This window comes from Augochlora pura, chromosome 7 (assembly GCF_028453695.1).
Source record: "Augochlora pura isolate Apur16 chromosome 7, APUR_v2.2.1, whole genome shotgun sequence".
Classification (NCBI taxonomy): Eukaryota; Metazoa; Arthropoda; class Insecta; order Hymenoptera; family Halictidae; genus Augochlora; species Augochlora pura.
In genome coordinates, this window is record NC_135778.1 from 32,075,587 (window position 1) to 32,096,193 (window position 20,607).

Sequence of the window (20,607 nt, forward strand, 5' to 3'; positions counted from 1 at the left end):
AATCATTCGATATTAACCAAAAAACCCATCATTAAAAGTATTTTCCACACTCTTTTTTAATAGCGTACGGCATTCGCTTCATTGTTGAATTACTCCATACAAATTGAAAACCCTAATTACCTGCGTTGAAGACGATAAAACTTGGTGTCACCTAAATCTTTGTTAACACAGAAAAATATCTTAGATCGTTCAAATTAAATTAAGATCATTTTAACTCAGCTTGATACTTTTAAACTGCCTTAAGAAGATGCTAAAAACGAATTGTCGTTAAGGGAGTGTTACGCGTAAGAAACGCTTTCGTTGGGAAGCACCCGAGAAACGATTTTCATTTGTTCGTGAACAAGACAAGATGTTGTTCTCTTCGACGGTTTTCGAACACGTTAATCGCGTCTAAGGTTCATTAAGGAAGCGTTGCGTCAGCTATGGGACTTGATGAATTTTTTCTACCAGAGGACAGTGTCATTCGTCGTGGAATCGATCGCCTCGTTTGAACGACGATGCGCAGTGTCTGCGACAAGCATGTCCTGTGCGCGTGTGTGCGTGCATAGATGAGCATGTGTGGCGTTATCGATTACGGCCCAAACACACGGCCGAGCAACGCGATTCGATTATTCGCCTCGATGTAATATCGAGGAGAGCCGCGTTTTCTTTTCCCTAAGCATCGTCGTTTAGACGTGGCCACGTCTAGCGTAACGTTTGTCTATGAATGTCATTAGCGTAACAGAGATTCCACCACCGTAGTTCACGCTGTTTTACCGACGGGAACTGCTACTTTCGTTCGAGATGCACGTGTACCGATGTACCGTCTCTCGTTGGAACATGGCAGACTCGACAAACCTTACGCGGGTACACTTACGACAGTGTACCGTTTTTTTTCATACGGCTCAACCGTGAACGACTCGACTCGTGGTTTCATAATGATCTGTCAAACGAAATTGTTTCCCTTTTACATTTTTTATAATCTCCAGACAGGACACGTTCCGTGGGACGTTGACGGATCAATTGTGACTCGGAGAGAAGCGGAATATTTTTTTATAGAAATTATGCTTGTTGATTTAATGGAAAGTAAATTTTAGAATTTCGAACTTTAAGCAGTTTAAGGAAATTCAATTAAACAAATGCACAGTTTTTAGTTGAAGAATTTCTTAATATTGAGAATTTTATATTAGAAACTAATGTAGGTCACTGACGAGGGAAAGGACTAACATTTAACGTATTTTAACGTCCTGAAATCTATAAACGAAAAGAAAATGGGTCCATTACCATTTTCATGTCGCATGCGATGTTACCGACAACTCATGAATTTGGACGCATTAGCAGAAATCGAGTGTCGGTATACTGCATTTTAGCTAGGGTTAATTGTTATTAGTAAAAATCGAGTATCTGTATAGTCTATTTCAACTACGTGTTAACACTTGGTCGTCTAATGACACCCCTCTTTGGCGTTGTATTTATACTTAAAGTATTGATATAATTAAAATAGAAGCGACGCTATAAAGATAATTCCTCCGCAAAATGATACTTCGTGAGACTTTTACAAGCAGTTTTTATTTCAAATAACAATTGAGTGGCATATATTTTAATTTTGAAATTATTGTTGTGTACGAAACACTTTCTTTATAAAACTATAATAACTTAACGCAATTTCTTGAACTATTGCAAATTTAGTGTTATTCAACGAATGTAGTTTTAGAGTTGCTCTGATTTCGCTATTGTTTTCCAATATTACTTCGAAGAATAGTTTCTCAACTGGTTGTTATCAATATGGAGAGGATGTTACAGTTATCAATATGTCAGTCGTATCACGGTTGTCCTTATACCTTGTCTGTGACATTGGGTCAATCCTGACCTAATCTAAAAAATTTTCTGAATTTAACAGTGTTACCAAAAAATATTCAGTGGGGAGAGATGTAGACATGCATTCAAGTGTTTCTTAGTCTAAAAAACGGTATGAATTTTGTTCAAACTAACTTCAAGTTAAATTTTGTCAGTCGAAATTAAAGTTTAAAATTCAGCCATGATAATATGTTCATGATATATGTCAATATATCATGTAAGCGTCCCACGAGCCATGACTCAAAATCAAGCACACGAGTCGAGTCGCCGAAAGACGTCGAGGTCCGAAACGGTGAGAGACCTTTTGTGGTCACCGTGGGCAGTTTTACACCTCTCTTTAAATCTGTTAAGACTCGTATCTGTTCAAAACTTTGTGTCCCGATCCCCAAAAATCGCATATACTTGGTACATGCCACGAAAGAAAAACCAAAAAGAAAAAGCACGAAACCAAAGAAAAAAATAGAGAAAAAAGGAAAAAAAAGAAAGAAAGGAGAATGGTAAAACACTTCTCCATCGGCTTAAACAGCTCGCGCTAGGTCGGTCCACCTGCACGCCAGTTTTGGACCGTTTCCCGCGTCTCGCTTCCGAGACGCGAACAAATGGAAACCGAGAAAAGACAGTCGAAAGATAAGAATGGAAAAAGAAAAACAGATGAGATTCGCTCCGATGCGAAACCAAGCTAGTTTTCTATAGCGATACTGGCTACCTGTGCCTTATGCCTATACCTCTATGTGTGGCCGTAGTCTGAGCTGGACTGGTGTTTCGTGTGGTTAGGCCAGCCTTGTTTCCGTTCTTGTACTCGTTCGAGGTTAAACACGAGATTAATTGGGCTGTCTTTCTTCTTCAACCTCATATTAGTATTGCAATAATTAGTTTAAAATGATTGCGATGTTGAAATACGACAGTATTTTTGTGTGCGGTCATCTGGATTTCGAACACACAAAATAAAGTACAGGATGTAGCCCATAAAATATACATTTTTCGGGTACGAGAACACATTTGCATTCTACAAATTTAGATAGCCTAAAGAATTGTCCCACGAACTTACACAGCTTGCAAAATAATCGCAAGTAATTAATTAACTCAGACAATATCGCGTAAAGCAAATGTAAGCAGAACGATCAGATATTGCAGCTTCGTGATTTTAATAAACACAGTCAGTAATCATGAACAATTACGGTCAGATAACTCGAGTTAAAATTACAATTCGACGGCTGCGACTGTTCGTGAACAGTGAATGTTTGTGGCTGGTGATTACGGATGGTCACTGACCACTGACGCAATTCTGCAGAGTAGTACCTCTAATGAAGTCACTTGGAATAAAGCTACCAATTGAACATTACTCTGAGAGAAATGAAGATGACCAGAACAATAAATCAACGTTTTCGAAATCGGTGATATCGCGTCGCTAAAATTGCAGAAGCCATTCATCTTTTAACGGAGCTAGACAACTATAGCGACGGAACATTGAGACAACACGAAACGCCGGAAACCGGCTCCGACGGCGAGCTTCTATCGTCCTCGTACCTACACGCCTCACTCTGTCGTAAAGCAAAACGCGAACAAATAAGGGGAAAAAGAAAAGAACGCAAAAAAAGAAAGCAAACGAGAAAGGAAGCGCATGAAAGGTCTATTAATGCGGATCGCGACTGCACCTTGCGCTTCAAAGTCTCTCGGGGCAAGGTGATTAGAAGAGGAGACTTCCCGTGACGTGACACACGTAGTCGCTCACAGTTCTTTTTTCCCGTATGATGTCTCTCGACTACACAGGCTTCCGGGGAGCTGGCTTTCGCTCAGCGGCCACTCACGCCAGGTCATTGTTCAAGATGGCACAGAATCGCCCAAGCCGCCCCACATTTTTTGGCTCTTTGCGATCGGGCGCTGCGCGAGACAAGTTACGAACACGTCGAACGTGATTCTCGGCGTTACGATCGTAAGAAATTTCGGTCGTAAGGACGGACGACTCCCGGAGCATATCGGGCCAGGGCGACCAGACAGGCTCCCATGAAAGCTACGTGGCAGCGATGATAAACAAAATGTAGGAAATTTGAAGTTAAAATGAGCTTCGATCTGGTGAAATATTGTGAGCTATGTTTGACCTCGTTTGGAAAAGTTGGTATCGTTCGGAAAATAATATTTCGATTGATGTTCAGTGTTTTTTGGCGTATCGAAGATGTGTACTGTTCCTGAATTTTTGAAGAAAAATTATCGGGACACCTGTAATGAAAATTTTTGGAAATTTTCTCCATTTTAGTTGCTAGTATTGCGTTTGTCAGTCTAAAAAGAAAACTTCCAAAAAATGCTGTCGTTAATGTTGTAATGGGTTAAACATCGACAATATGGTTAATTATTACAGCACTTCAGCTCATAATAGCTCAAAGGAAAAGAAAAGCTCCAGAAGCAAAACTCAAAATAGCTGAAATTCCAAATAATGATTTACTTTCGTCATACCGATCCGCGAAAGCCCCTGAACCTACCACTCGCAGCTCCAGGGAGTCGCCTGCTCGAAAAAAAGGCATCTATCCGGTAAAAAGCTTGATTAACCACGGTACGGCCTCGCTAGTAGAACGTTTCCGCAAACCCTCTCGCGGAGACTCGCGTAATCAGGTAATCGATGCCATATCGGCAATAATGTGAGTCAGATTCTGTTGCAGCCGCGACACTGACTTTCGCTGACATTAGCAAGACAGAGAAAATGGCTGGGTATGATCTTCATTGTATTCTAAACGACACGTCTCTCAACCTCATACTGTCTACTGTCTGTTTTCTGCGTCTCTGAGTTCGCTCTCCACGAAATCTCGTCACGCTCATCACGCAGACGAGGCATGGAAATAGACTAATCGCCATACTGGGTTTCGTGTCGCGCGATTTAAAATACCGGCGCCGATAGAAATCTATGATTCTCTTGTGCCATCTATGTAAAACAATGGACAGATAGCGAACTACACTACTGTGGCATAGAAAGTTCGATTCAAAAGCAGTTAGATAGTAGTACAGTGCTGCCGATACGGAGAATTAGGAAGATGTGAAACCAAAAATGTTTTACATGTTTTGATATTGGTTTACTTCACGTCGTTGTTTGATTTGAGTCGCGTTTAGGCTTATTTTAATCGTGAAATAGTGTTAATTAAGCAGATATCGAATACTTGCTATTCAATATCTGCTTGCTATGCTTTCTTGATGATGTGGGCCCAAATATGATATACAAATTGAATTATGTAGATTGTGTAAGGTTGAAAAATTCTATGAAACATTTTTGGCTTCCAAACGTAAAATTAATTGTATCTTCAGACATAAATGAAATTTTAACAAACAATAATAGAACTTTAGTAAAAACAATATGGTATAGAACCGAAACAATTATTCCAAGCCAAACAAAAATTTGTAACTACAAGCTTGAAGCTCGAATTTAATAGAGACAGTCAGTTTAAATTAACCCACTTGAATCTTTTAAAATTCGTTCATGATGCGATTAATAATGAGTTGTTAGTAACGTAGAGCACGACACGAAAATGTTAACGGAGCTTTGGAGCTCCAGGAGCATGTCAAAGATGAAAGAACAGGTGATTGGTCTACGGTAGTGCCTCGTCTGTACGCTCATTATCTGCCATTTTGCGTACTTCATGTATGCTTTTTTAGCATACTGACCTCGCAATAACTAACCGACCTCTGCGCTAGAGGGCCCCAAGGCCCTCGACTCCCAACGAATTATTTTTGTCTTGATTTTAGAAAGAAAAAAAGATGAAAAAATATACAGAGAAAAGAATGGCACGAAGTCTGACGATTTTTGATCGTGACGGTTGTTGGTGTCTGTGCGAGCTTGATTCTCTGACTGTTCATTCTATCTGTATGTCTGTCTCTGTTTTCTCTGCGAACGCTAACATGCTGCTAACCCCGCCCCCATTTTACACACTCACACGTATGGCCGCTTTCATTCTTGGTTTTGTCTCGGACCGCTGCCGTTCCGAGCCGTTTCTCGAAAACTTCTTTAACCCAAACCTCGAAACGATGACCTGACCTCGAGCTTGATGTATGTTGACTGAATAACTGCCCTGCCGAAGTAGGAGGAATACGCGGATCTATGTATTTTGTTCCCTTTTTAGGTTATGAATCGTTGATGACGCGTAGAGAATGTTTTGGTAATGGCTGTATTCACAATCTTTTCAGTTTCATTCTATCAAATTGTTTTTGTCTGATCAAAAATATATCTGTTGCATTTTCTTCTCGTTTCTTTTTTTATAAACAACAAATATTATTAACACATTTTATTGTAATATATTTTTAGTACAGTTTCCTTTGTCCTCCATTAGACTATTTTCGTTTACTACATTGCTATATTGTCACGATATAGTCTATGTAGCGTATTTTATTTAATGTAACATAAATATAAGAATATAATTATAATCTATTCCGTTTCTTACGTCAAATTTTTTGAACATATTTACTGTCAATCGAAAAACTGTAAGAAACAGTATACTATCAAAATATCCTTTACGCGGTATTTAAAGTTTCATAATAACACAAAGAATCTATTTATTATTAGCTACGCATTCGCCCATGATTTTCTCTTGCCAAAAAGTCTTAGAATTTCGATGTTAGTTTTTTTAGAAAAGTTTTTGAGTGTATGAAACAATGAAAAACAGAAATCGTATTTCTGAATCTTGTATAATCACCCTGATGATCTATATGGGGTGACCCTAAACGAGCGAAGCCACAATACAATTGCGACTTTCCGAAACATTCGAGTTAAACAAAATTAATCATTCGTTAATCAAATGTTCAGCATCCAATTAATTAGAAAATATTTATAATTTGTATATTGTAAATTTTCTTTACATTGTTTGTTACGGGTCACCCTATACGAGCATTGGACTTACGAAAACCTTTAAATACGGTTTTCCAAATTTCCATAACCATGCGGAACGATTATGCGAAAAAAGCAGCTCCTCCTACTACACTTCTTTATATTGTGATTTTGTTTAATCGCAGTGTCTTTAGTTGCCTGATATGTCTAACAATAGCAAGAGAGTGTATATCTGTGGATGATACGTAACAAGACTCAAAATTGAAGGGAGCACTATAAAACAAGAATCCATAATCCTTGGTACCGAGTTACAAAATTTTTACAAATCGTTTACAGTGGGTTGTTGACTTTCGTAGCGTTGCGGTAGACGAATTAGACCAGGGATGTTCAACTGTGTCTTCGTTGACACCCAAATCGAGCCGGGAGCTAAACTAAAGTTACCAGACCACGCCCTATGGTTGTTCGTTCCATTCGGAGCGCCCCGCGTGATGATCACGTGATTCGAAAATGGTCAATGATGGTGCGCGTAAATTTACGATAGGCGTGACTGGGACTGCTTGATCTTGCAATATGGAGTAATAAATAATAATAATGAAGTAATAAAATTCTTCATATTTCAAAGACTATCCTTATCTCTCTTTATAAAATGTAAATGGACGTATTTCCGTACAAATTGTATTTCAGTGATCACGCCCAATTTATAGCATTCTAGAACAAGCTAAACAATCTATCTTGCTTAGCTCTGTGTAAAGTGTTTTAGGGGAGGAAGTCATATTGTTACGATATTATGGTTTTTCCTTCTCCGAAACTTTCCCTCTCCGTTACTTCTCTATGGAACAAATGATGGGCGTGGTTTTGTTGTTCTATCTCTACAATGGTCAATAATTACTGCTCTCTATAGATGGCTTTCATTTTGTAGAATGTCCAGCAACAGTCTAGTTTATTGTTATCTTTGCACAAAGAATCGAAAATAATTTCATTGTATCTCTGAGCACAGGGCAGATAGATGGGCGTGGTCTATTTCCTCACTGTGTAGGGAGCTATGAGAAGGCGTGTTTTCGTTTTCTCTGTTTGCAGAGAACTGTCAGTGAGAGCGATTTCATTCTTCCACAGTATGTGCAATGCTGTTGGGTGTGGTTTCTTCAACTCTCTGAGTAGAAAGCGTTGAGTCGGCGTGGTTTAGCTGCTCTTGCTGTACAGAGAATTTTGAAAGATTATAAAAGGATGTAGCTTTGCTAGTTTTAGTGTTCAAAGAGCTCTAAAACGGGGTCGTCAGTCACGCCAGTGGAATAGACCAAAGGGGCGTGGCCATAATGCTCTCAGGTGCCTCACGGAGCCGTCTTGGCTCTTGGAGTCACAAGTTGAACATGCCCGCATTAGACAGTAGTGAAATTTTGCAAATTAAGTAGCGCTTCCCTTTCTGCAGCCCATTTTAAGTACCAGCAATAGCATAGACAAGCTGCGACCAGATACGATATAGAATATTGACGATATTATGTGCAGTGCCTGGTACCATATTTTGAGCCTCGATTTAGGGTTCTATCTTGACACACATGTGCACGAAAAACAATGTTTTCGTCCTTTTAGATGTGTTAGAATGCTTAATTTCTTGACGTTAGTCGTCATGGACTGCTCAAAGCTTTCTTGATTTTTGTTCTCCGCTTTTAATAATCGAACCACGTAATACTCTGTCCCCATTCCCCACTCTCAGTGTTTTTCTACTGTCATCGACGTAACTTTAAACGCACCTACGCCTTCGTTGTCATCTCTCCTTCAATCTCGCCACGTTTCCTGCACCGTCTCATCGACTAATTACAAATTAACTATTTTCGTCTACAGGAAAACGGAGCAGGCTGTCTTGGAAAAGAATCGACAGGAATTTTCAATCGGAATCATTGTTGTTAATCTAAAATTCGGCAAACAAAATGGTACAATGCATGTACACGTTGACAATCTAAATTACGAGACAAGAAATTGAATTGGGGAGTAATTTTAAATCACTTTTAAACATTGATTGTTTGGATTGAAGATGATTGGAACTAAAAATTCTTATTGGGCTTATAAGTTATTAAAATTGATGGCACTTATTATGTCTGTTCTTAAACAGAATAATTCAAGACCAAACGAATTTGAATTTAGTGAAATTATTAACCGGGAATGATCAAATCAGAATTTCTGATTATTAGTGAAGCAAGTCGACTCTTTTCCCGGACAGCCTGTGTATAAGATACTGTGCAGGGTATTAAAATGAAGTTTTGTTGCATTGTTTACGAATAACGAGCAAAGATGGTATAAAGTAAGTAAGAAATATTATTCTATATAAACGTCAACGTGAAAACAATATTTGTTCAACCAAAATGTCAATTTCTATTTCAGTACTGCGAATGACAAATGATATCATACCTTTTCTGTGTAAACACTGAAATTGTGGGGCATAAAAGTAACATGAAATTACACGAAATTGAAGTCCCATTAAATACCAGCGAATCGGAGCAATGCAAAGTTTCAGAAAAATTAACTAAACCTGAAATTTATTGAATATACAGATAAAACGAAACTGAAGGATATAAAAATAATATAAAATTGCTGGGACTATTGAGATGTTCAAAATTTCAATAACTCTGAAAAATCTCGTATTTTGAAACGGCCGGTATGTGTATCAAATTGCCATGCTAGTAATAACCGTCGAGCCGAGATGATTCTGTTTCACTGACTTAGTATAATATTTCGGCGAACGTTAGTCACCGGTTTCTTGATAGTTTAGTGACTCACAAGGGAGAAAGCACAGTTCTTAAAATACATCAAAAAGTCACAGATGGTGGGCACTGTAGTTTTAGATATTCCGAAGTTGTTCTAAAAAATAATTTCTTATAAAAAATAAATAAATCGATTCGTATCACGATAGTGGATTGAATTAAGTATAATAAGATCAATAATAACGAATTTCACCGAGGATAATAAAATGAGTAACAGCAAATTACATTAAGGACAATAAATTCAATGGCATACGAGGAAGTGTAATTCTAGAATTATGCAATTTTAGTAATCCGTGTGTATACGAAAAATTTATTTATCAAATCATGTTCCACCGGGCTTACATAGAATACCCGGGGGTATTACACACACATACATATACACTGACTCCAAACGTAAAAAGTGAGTCATTCGTAGTACAGAATTATAAATTTTTATTCCATTGTACTTAAGTAGACATGACCAGTGTCTCTTATTTTTACAATATTAAGAAATGGCAGAACAATCGTTTAGTACTCTGTCAACTAAAAGAAGGCAAGAATGGAATAACATAAACGAATTTCTAACTTCTGTATACTTTCTAGTTAAGGCTGCTTAAGATCTATTAACACGCTTATCACTGTACTCTACTAACTAATATCGAGTTCGCTCGTATCACTGAGTTTAATGTTTTATTTTCTCATTTCATATGAACAAGTTTACGACGCTACGACTAAAATTAAGTCCATCTAGAAATCTTGTGAACGCTCTTCTTCATACGATTATATTATGCCACTTTCAGTGAATTCTATTCATTATCATTCCACGATTTAACTATAACAAGATATATTTGTGAGTGTGAGTCTAAGAAATCTCCTTGCAACATCGCTTCACTAACATTTTCGGTGTCGAATGCATCGTACACCCCCGCCATAAGTTTTAAAACACCCGATAATTTTTTAGGAAATTTGTTGTCGAAAGTTTCTGTGTTTAATAAATTTTGGACCAATTTTCCAGATGTCATTGTCTTTTTGTTTTTAAAATTAATATTCAGTTGAATATTAAATGTATCAGGAATTAAAAACCACGAAGGGAAACAGCTTTTAAATTTGTATCTTTTAAGATCTATAAAACTTCAGAATTATTGAAATTTTTATCGAAAAACTTGACTCTAGATATTATTATCATATAATGGGACCTAGTAGCATTTAATAGTTCTATTGCTAAAACTTGAATTCTCGAAAACAAGAAAGAACCGGTAGCGACATCTACCGATATCAAGGAAGTTTCCATAACCTAACCGTCAGACTTAAAATATCAATTAAATTCATTCAAACCTTAATTATCAGACTTCTAAAATTTATTAAAAATTTCAGATATTAAAGAACCACCAATAGTTATCCTAAAAATCGTTACAGCCACCGGATGTCCTAGAACTTATGGCAGGGATGTGTATGGCAGCGAATTGCGATGAAAGATCGCGGCCATTAAAAAGATAAAAGATCTTATGACAAATTTAAATTTTTGCGGTCCCAGTACCAGTGGACCAATCGAGGGCCACCGTCGCATTTTCGGAGTAACCGGTTACAAATGTAACCACGCAGGGATCAGGTACAGTCCTCGACAGAGGATCAAGAGGAAAAAGCAAACATGAGAAGGAAAAGCGAAACGAAGTCACAGGGAAATTATAGAAGAACGTAGGTCGTTGCTCCTGTACCGTTATGTCTCTTTTATTACCCCCCCCCCCCCCCCCCTCTTCTGGTTTTGTTGAAATGACGACAGATATCCGAGGATTTGAACGGATCTGTGCGTGAGCCGAGGAAAACTGAAAATTCCAACCGTACCGTAGACGAGCCAGTTTGTTTCCGAACGGTCCGTAGTCGCATAGTGTTTTGCAGTTATGATTTCTATTTGCAGGCAATTTTTGCTAGTAGCATACCCGAGATAATAGAGCTCGTAGGCAGTAGGTCCAAGTACAGCGGCGAATACAAGCGGGAACACGGAAAGAGGTATTATAAAAATTACATCTTTCAATCCTGTCTCTATTTTGCCTATATTAACTTTTATTACTTTCATTCTTTATACGTCTATATCTATCCTATCTATATATATGTATATATTTACATATTATGTATACATATACTTTCTAACCTTGTATCTGTCGACGTCATTCGCGAGGACACGTGCGTTACACACACACAAACACAACGTGCAAGGGTACATATTTATGCGTGTGAGTGTACCAGGTGACCAAAAACCAGTGGTTATCGGTGCTGGGGTTTCAAATTCTCACAAAATGTTGAACGGACGGAGTTACAAAGGAGTTATTGTTTATAATAATACGTAATTTATATTTTTGTTAACGTTTACGCGTTCTATTTGTCGGGACGATAACAATTTGTCCAGGAACCATGTGCCGGTAATGAACCGTTTCCTCGAAATCAATGGTTGAACTTTTCGGAAGTTGCAAAGGTGGAACTTAGGGGATTCACGTCACACTCGTTGATTAGATAGTGATCAGATTAGGCCACTAGTTATGTTTCTACCTTTTCTCGCTAGAGACTATCGATTGTAGATTCTTTTGTACTTGTCAAATCACTGACCACATTTCCTGTTGTCTTTACTAGAGGTCACCGATCGTATTTCATTACCGACAGTACCTTTCACTGTTTCCATTGGGTCACTGACCGTGTCAGTAAACGCTTCCTCTAGTGGTCACTGACTATGTTGTAACTGTTGCTTCAGGAGGTCACTGATCATGGTTTCCACTGTTTCTACTGGAAGTCGATTAAAATTATTGCTCTCGTAGAATATGCAATAATCTCATCATTTCTATTATATCGTGTAATTTACATTATTCTCGTTACATTATAACATTGTAACTTGTATACTGAGTTCTATTTCTAACCATAACCTATAGTCAGTGACTATATGTCTTGCTGTCTACAATAGAATTTTATAACCAAACTTCTTACTGTCTCCGTAAAAGATTGTCCATCAGAATTTCTATTATAGTAACCTGGTATTTAATCATATTTTCTTCCATTTCTTGCATTGGTCACTGACCATGTTTTCTGCTACTTCCACAAAAATCACTTACCATACTTTATACTACTTGCTATAGAAGTCACTGACCATATTTAATGGTACTTCCTAGAAATGGTACCAACCATGTCTTTTTACTATTTTCTATACAATTCATTGCCTACAATTTTCCACTGCTTCCTACAAAGATCGGTGACCCTATTTTCTATTATTCCTTACGAAGATCATTAACCATAAATTTTGCTACTTTCTTGAAATTCTCTAACCATACTATAGAAATATCTGACGATACTTTTAACCACATTACTAGAAGTTCTCAATCATCTATTTTACTGTTCCTATCAGGTTACTAACATCTGCTTTCAATCTTCTCCTGGCCAATGATCGCGTTGTCGCTACTGACTAGGATTTTGCAACCTTTTGCAACGTTTCACCGTTCATTTTGAAAAGAAATAATATATTTGCGACATATGATTTCTTCGCCACTGATTACACACTTGACAAGTGAAAGATGCTAGACAATATATAATTTTTATTTTTATTATAAACAATATTGTTCCTTTTAGATCTGCAACGTGTTGTGACGAATTACTTCTTGTAGGGATGACTGCTTCGTTTTTGACACCTTGTATAGAATGAAACGCGAGAAACGGAACACTTACTATGTTTAAAAATTACGTGGAACGGAGCTACAGTCCAACAAATACATGCACATTACAGAATCAGTAACATTATTCCCTCGAAAATCTTTAATTGAGTTAAAGTTTATTATTTTTATTCAACATAACTTCTGTTTAAATATACTTTCGAATTTTGTATACATTTGTTAGTCAGTTAGAATTAGGTTTAGGGTGGAGTATGGTTGGGAATGGCTATTTACGAAAACGAGAACATAATTTTATAAATATTGCAGATGCTATGTAATCATTATATATTATTATTAACAAATTACTTTCTCACGTATAAAGTATCATTTATTCTGGCTCATGATTTTTAATAATATCTAGAATTTATGAACCTTAAAATTGAATGGTCTTGATCCTTTTCACTTCATGACGAATTAGTATCTAATATTTAATTAAATATTATTTAAGATTCTATTGATCGGATGTATTTCAGATGCAATTAATAAAAAATTATTGACAGTGCAATAGAAAATGTAGTATAGTAGAAAATCAGTCAAGAAATTATTTGTTGAAATATTAAAAAGAATATTGCATTAGTTAAAGATTTTGCTAATGTTTTTAGAGAAATGTAAAAATTCAAATTCTGAGTCCATCCAGGGCTACAAAGCGAGATTTTCGAGGGATTATATTCCAAGGATTTTCCCCGTTGTGAAACTAGGAATGAAGTAGTATATAATGAGTGAGAAATGTTGGAGTCATAATCAGTGATTTAATACGTTAGTATAACGATGGATTGAAAGTTTGTTTAGAAATTATTAGAACAATTTAACAGATTTGGTTTGATCATAGTACTTTAGCGATTATTAATAATAATTAGTTCACTCACAATTAGTCTGAATGAATATTAACATTCGGCGAGATAAGTATAAACATAGAATGGATCTATTAACAGGGAAGCGGGCATAATTATGTACGTGGGAAGTACATTATTATAAAATGAATTACTTGGAACTCTTAATTATTTGTATTTATTCTTCGGTTTGCTTTTTGATTAGAAAAAAGAATTATGTTCGCAGTAAAAGATCCAATAATTAATAATATTGAACAAATTTTAAAAATATTAATTAAATATTAAAAATATTAATTAATTAATTAAATAATTTATATTTTATAAAATATAATTCTATATAATAAAATATAATATTCTTTATATTTTATAAAAAATATAAATTAAATGAAATAAGATTTAATAAAAATGTAATTTAAAAAATACATTTTCTATTATGTATTTAAAAAACGTAATGAATTTAATTATATAGACTACAGACAGTTTTGTAATAATAGCTTTTGAAACAATTAACCGGTGTCTAATAATAATTTCATATTGTTTTTGTTTAAGTTTATTATTTAAGTTTATTGTCTTTCTTTTCAATTTATGTTTTATTTAATTTGAGTTGCAGCAAACTTTCAACGTTGGCAGAATGACTTTTTTTCAAATAAAGTTTCTGAAAAATTCAGACTGATGAAATGAAACGATTTTTAGCATTGAAATTAGTTATTTATGTGATAAATATTTTTTAAATATTGGAACATTCAAAATTTTAGAAATATTAGACTTCATGTTGTTGCTCATAAAAACATACGATAACTACATTAGCTAGTCATAAACGCCAATTTGTAATTATTGCAACGAAGGTATAAGGTATTAAGTACGGTTAATTTGAAACGATGTGTAATTTTTCAACGTTGTTATAATAAATGTTAGAAGATTAATGTTAGTTTATTCTGACGAGACTATACTTTGAACATAATTAAAGATATCAACTCGGATCAAACGATATATTTTACGTAAAATTTTGAAAATTAATTTTAAAATGTCGCTTATAACAATACGATTTTCAGATGTAAGCAATGTATTTAATGTTCAAACCTACAAAATATATTTTCAGGACGAATATATTAGGATATAGTTTAAATTTCTTTTCATTTCTTCGATGTTTCATGATATAATAGTAAAAATGATATTCATTAAAAAATCCAGTGTAATGTCTGGTAATATTAAAATTCGTATCACTAGTATTTTTTCTCTGAAAAAACTTGCAAAGAAAATGATTGTTTTCTGATAGATACTGTTATTACAAATATTTATTAATTTGTTTATGTCATTACAAAATCATAAAAATCTACAAATTAACAGTCAATTAACCTATAACTTTGTAAAGGCATGTATAGACTCACTATAAAACATAATAAAAATCACTTGGGATAATACAAAACATTACCAACTTTTAAATAAGGTGAATGTAAAGTATAAAAACAATAAGATGGAGTGGATTCCATAATTACTACCCTAATTTAATGGATCCTTTACTGCGCAACCTCGTCGCACATTACGTTATCATAAAAGCTAAATGATTAATATTGTAGTAATTACAGTTAATTAATTTGATGCATATTCTTTGTACGATCGATGGGATTCCGACTCAGCTAAAGGGTGCATACAGTTGTCATTCGTGACGTTGACTATTACTTAATTTAAGGTTCATTGGAGTTCGAAACTGCGATTAATAATCATCATGATTTTCACCAAAGACAAGGAGAAATTCCAGAGCAATAGCACTCGTAGGTATAATTACGACTGATCTACGATCGGTCTGTGGATTCTCGAGGATCTCTTAGTTCAAGGCCACATTGTATCACCGAGTATTGCACGATTTGCCACTTTAGTCTGCTACCTATAGCGTACGACCACTCACAAAACACGAAGATATCTCAGACATTCTAAGTTCATTAGTATCATTGGATCCATGCATGGGAAGAAAACATTTTTCTCAAATTTTATGACAACCTGCATATATTCGAACGAACAATGTTTCGTTCGAATAAGTAAATATTATTAAAATTTTTGTTTTTCTTAATATTTGTTCTTTAAAACCATATCATAGTCTCCTGTAACATTTTTTTCTTTTATTGATAATAAGTGAAACATCTGAAGTAATAGAGTTGAGGTCGAGTCATTATTTTAGTCACTATTTTCTTCAAAAACTCGAAGTGCATTGATAATACGAAAGAGGAAAAGTTCGTATTATATTTGATACACAGTATAGATATAATACAGATGTAACTTCGTATATGATATCGATATAACACAAACACAATAATAAATATAATATAGACATAATTTCGTACATAATATAAACTAATATAAACTGTTTTTCTGGAGCATCACATTCTAAACAGATTAAAACTTAGTCTCGTTTCACGATAGCCATTTTGTCGTTTTTTTAAAAAGCTGTTCAACTTTTCCCTCTTTCATTTCTTCTCTACTCTCGGTGTTTATGAAAAATATAGTAATTTTATACTAGATGAGCGCAGATATTGGCCGCACATCTTTACGACGTTGCCCCATGCGTGGATCCGCCATTTTAGTTATCTTCAAGATAGTGCAAGCGCAGTTACGTTCACTTTGCTTCTCCCTTTATCTCTATAGTAGCCACAATAGAAAGTATTTTACTATTTGGCGAGTTCGAGTTTCGGATTATTTATTTTTTGGGACACTCTCTCCGGACTGGTCAAGCGACACCTGTGCAACAATAACGTTCTTCAATTGAACGAGTATTCAAATGATTAATACAAAGCTGTACGAATGTGATTTTTATATATTCTCATAATATTTTTAAAGCCAATGTGAAATAACTTTTGGATATATTGAAGTAATCATTGTACAACCGAACGACCTTTGTTCGAAAGGTTTTCGAACATTTTGGTTGTCGTACATCTTTTGACACGGTCTTTACGAAAACTTTTCAAACAGAGGTTACTCAGTTTTACATGAGAAAAATTGTTGCAATTTAAAAATTTAAAGTATCCTTCAAAATGTGTCGCTTTGATGCTAGTAATCATATTGTTAACTACTGTCGTTAATATCGTCGACTACGATTAGTACAGCTTTTCCATAATGAATCACGGTATAGCATAATACTATTGAAATTAGAAGGGTTTTATAGTCACATTGCTGATTCCGAATTTCTCTACAAAATGGAAAGCATTTTGTAAATAAATTCGAAAGTGGCAAAATGATGATACCCTCCCATAGTTTTATGTACACGAAATTGTATCTGATTTTGGAAACCAGTCTCACGACGATCGTTCCAGATTCCGTTCATTATCCAGAACATCCCCGTATAGGACAACACAGTCACGTTCCGATTCGCATATGAGCACCCTTGGTGGCCAATGACGTCACCGCAGAAACGTTGGCCACACTGTACGCCATACGCTATACAATAGTGTCTGCATGCCCGTTTTTCACGAAGGAACACCGCACTGTAACCGCGAGTCGATTTACCTTAACTAACGACACTGTATTCGAGCGTCGCGTTTTATCTGGAATTGTCACATCTTTTTTCTCGCAAACGATAAGCGTACTTAAAAAGTATCAGAGGAAAATGTAACGAAATTTACGAAAAACGAAAGTAACTCCAAATTTTCTAATCAATATCAACCATGTTTTTTTTATATCATGAGAAAGCGTACTTTGAATCGAGTTGAACCATGTTCAACGCAGTGACCCTAAAGGTCACACATGATTGTAAGAATTTTGGTATTAGCTTTCGTTTTTCGACAAATAGTGCAGGTACAATGTGCACTGACACTTTGTTTGCATAAAATGAGATCATTTTAGCTTTTCTCACATTTTTTCGTACACTTGTAGTTGTCGAAAAATTATGTGATCTTTCGGAGATAGACATGCTGATTTTGGTTCACGATTCAGAAGATGAAGCCCCGTGCGGTACAATATTCTCTCTCTTTCTCACAATTCCAGGTCGACTTGATCGAACGCAACCAGTATCTTGAAGAGAAAAATGTGCAGTTTGCAATAATTATTCGAAGTACCGAATACTACACGTAATAGAATGGATTTTCTTTTGTTAGTTATGATATCTTTTCTTTTACTTTCCCGAGTGTAAGTAGTGTGTGTCTTCGAGTGTGTCCAGTGTGTCGATTTTTGTCAACACTGATAAGAGCTTTTAGATTCGTAATACGAAGGAGAGATTTTTGAGTTCATTTCTAAACGAGATCTGAATTGAATTATCAAAGAAACAAGGCTGTCGCATTCCATTTTTCTAATAATATTTTGTTTCTCGAATTTTGTGTCATGAAAATGTGTGAAATAATATCTCCAAATATTTATTCAAAGATTAACATTTGCCGCACTATCTGGTTTTTCTTAAATTTTAATTTACTATTCTATTTTATTCTTTAGAATTTTAAACTCTGTTGAACAAATGGAACAATATCTTTGTCCTTGATACATCTGATCAGCATTTCTTTCAGTCAAGCCCATAGGATACTACTATGTAGATTAGAACTGTATTACTACTGTTATTAATGCACAGCACTTTTTTAAAATAGAATTTTAAGTTCCTTTTTTAATGAAAAAAATGTTAAGTAACAGTTTACAATATCTTCATCAGTTTAGTTAGAGTACTTCAACAAAAATCAGGAGTATATATCTTCATAAATAGTTTTTTTTAAATCAGTGTCACAATATTTGCTGATAATTAGTAAACAATTAGATTCATTTTCTTAAATGGATAATCTTTATTTACCCTAACAGTGCGAATCAGATCTCAACCAGAAAGCTCTACCAGTTAAGACAGTTAGTACCATTATTATTATCATCGAAGTCAGCGTCCTCTTCCAGTCGAAGCTTTCGACTTATCCACGGCCAACGTGTTACTTCCAGATCCAAAATCCAATTTTTCTGATGTATTATCAAAACATTTCCTAACCCGATGGATATTTGCCCAGTGTGAAGGTTGGTAGAACTGCGTCTAAGGGTTGCAGCGTTAGCATAAAATGATTAGGAATCGCACCCCCGATAAATGAAACCAGTAACCTCGATAAAACAATAACAACACGCGAAAAATTCTATCGTTAGGGTACGTCCTTTCATTGTGTCGTCAGCATCTTCCTCTGAGGGCTATGCTACTCTCTTCCTTACCGACACAGTTGGTGTAGCCACAGGCGAGACATGGGAGTAGACCAACAAACACGAACGATCTCGCGTAACACGATCTGCAATACCGACCGTGTCAGAAATCGGTTTTTATGCACCCACCACTTTCAAAGAGGGGGAATTTTTGAACTATGTCGATCAAAATCGTGAGCGACTTTACTTAATTCTTATACTTGTAACAAAATTAGAAGTTTTACAGATATCGCTACTTCCATTAATCATATTGGTCTATTTTATTCGAAGACTATTTGTAGCTACTAAAAATATATATACATAATTTTTTTAAATTTCCTCTACATGTAACAGAGCTATTGCAAGTTTAAATTATTCATGTATTCTTAAATACGTTTAAATTATTTGCATACTTTTTTTATTATAAGTGGATATATTAATTTTTATATGAATTTGGTTTTATTTCAATTAAACAATTTTTACAAAAATTGGGAGGATTGATTATACGAAATAGAAAGAATTCATTTATATTCTTTTTTGTTATACTCAATATTTTGTTTATGAAGATAAAGATTGTGGTGGGTCTTTGATTTTGTTTGAAGCGAAACAACTAAGTTGATCTCCGGTCTATACATATGATCCTCGATTGCGACCAAATCGAGCAAGCTAAGAGAAAGTTAGTTCAAGTGAAGCTAGAGTTATACTACTTAATACTTATACTACTCCATACATCGCAGAACACTAGAATTTTCTGGAATTGTGTCATGTATTGTTACGTATTTATGGCATGTATTTTATTATACTTTTTAAATGTTTTGTTATTGTATACGAAAATCAGAAAGTAATTGATTAAACATAGTAGATCGAGTATGTAATGACATAATATATTTGTAGCGTATTGACAAAATATATATTATCAACTTAATAATATAATCTCAGTGTTTAAATATTCTCGTTCTTCTTTTTTCTGTTATACAAGCATGCATGTATGTATATTTGTATGTTTTTTTATAAAAAGGAGAAGGAAATGTACACAGGAGTTATTAATGCTTTTAATAGGATCGATTTTGTTCGCTTACTTTTACAACATATTTCAATAAATTTTATATGCATAGACGTGCGAATAGATACGAAATTGATCGGACAAATTTTAGGTACGCGGGATTTAACATAATATTAAAATAAATAAATTGTGTACTGCTAAATTCATTTCACCTCTGGCTTAAATCAGACCGACTTTTATTAACCGAACCTTGAATCAACTTAAATCACTCTTTGGTTTGTTTGATTCGTTCAGTATCGAGTATAGAACATGTAGGTAAAATTGCAAAAGTTTAGTATTTGATGAAAATAAAATTTCCGACTTTTCCAAATTCCACGAAACGACGAAATAATTTTCTGAGATTCACTTGTTTATCTCTTTGTTTCCAATAGTCGATGAAATTTTTCAAAAACAGGTAGGATGAGGAAAAAACACGTATTCAAATAACAACTCAGTGTGGCATCGCTGCATTATTTAGATTCGACAACATTGTAAAGTGATAATACACTCGGAGACCGCTCAATTAAGGTAGATGGTGCTGAAACCA

The 20,607-nt window shown here is 35.0% G+C and overlaps 1 protein-coding gene across 44 annotated transcripts in view; it reads left to right on the top strand.

Annotated features, from left to right (window-relative positions):
* The window catches only part of Slo (calcium-activated potassium channel slo), a 157,145-nt gene that overhangs the window by 50,609 nt on the left and 85,929 nt on the right, over positions 1 to 20,607 (top strand). For 32 of the 44 annotated variants that reach the window (XM_078184990.1, XM_078184999.1, XM_078185010.1 and 29 more), the window contains exon 6: positions 11,291 to 11,382. The exons of the other annotated variants lie outside the window; for them this stretch is intronic. In XM_078184990.1, coding sequence (XP_078041116.1) covers positions 11,291 to 11,382 — 92 coding nt within the window. The remainder of the gene's footprint in view (positions 1 to 11,290; positions 11,383 to 20,607) is intronic. 44 annotated transcript variants of the gene reach the window in all.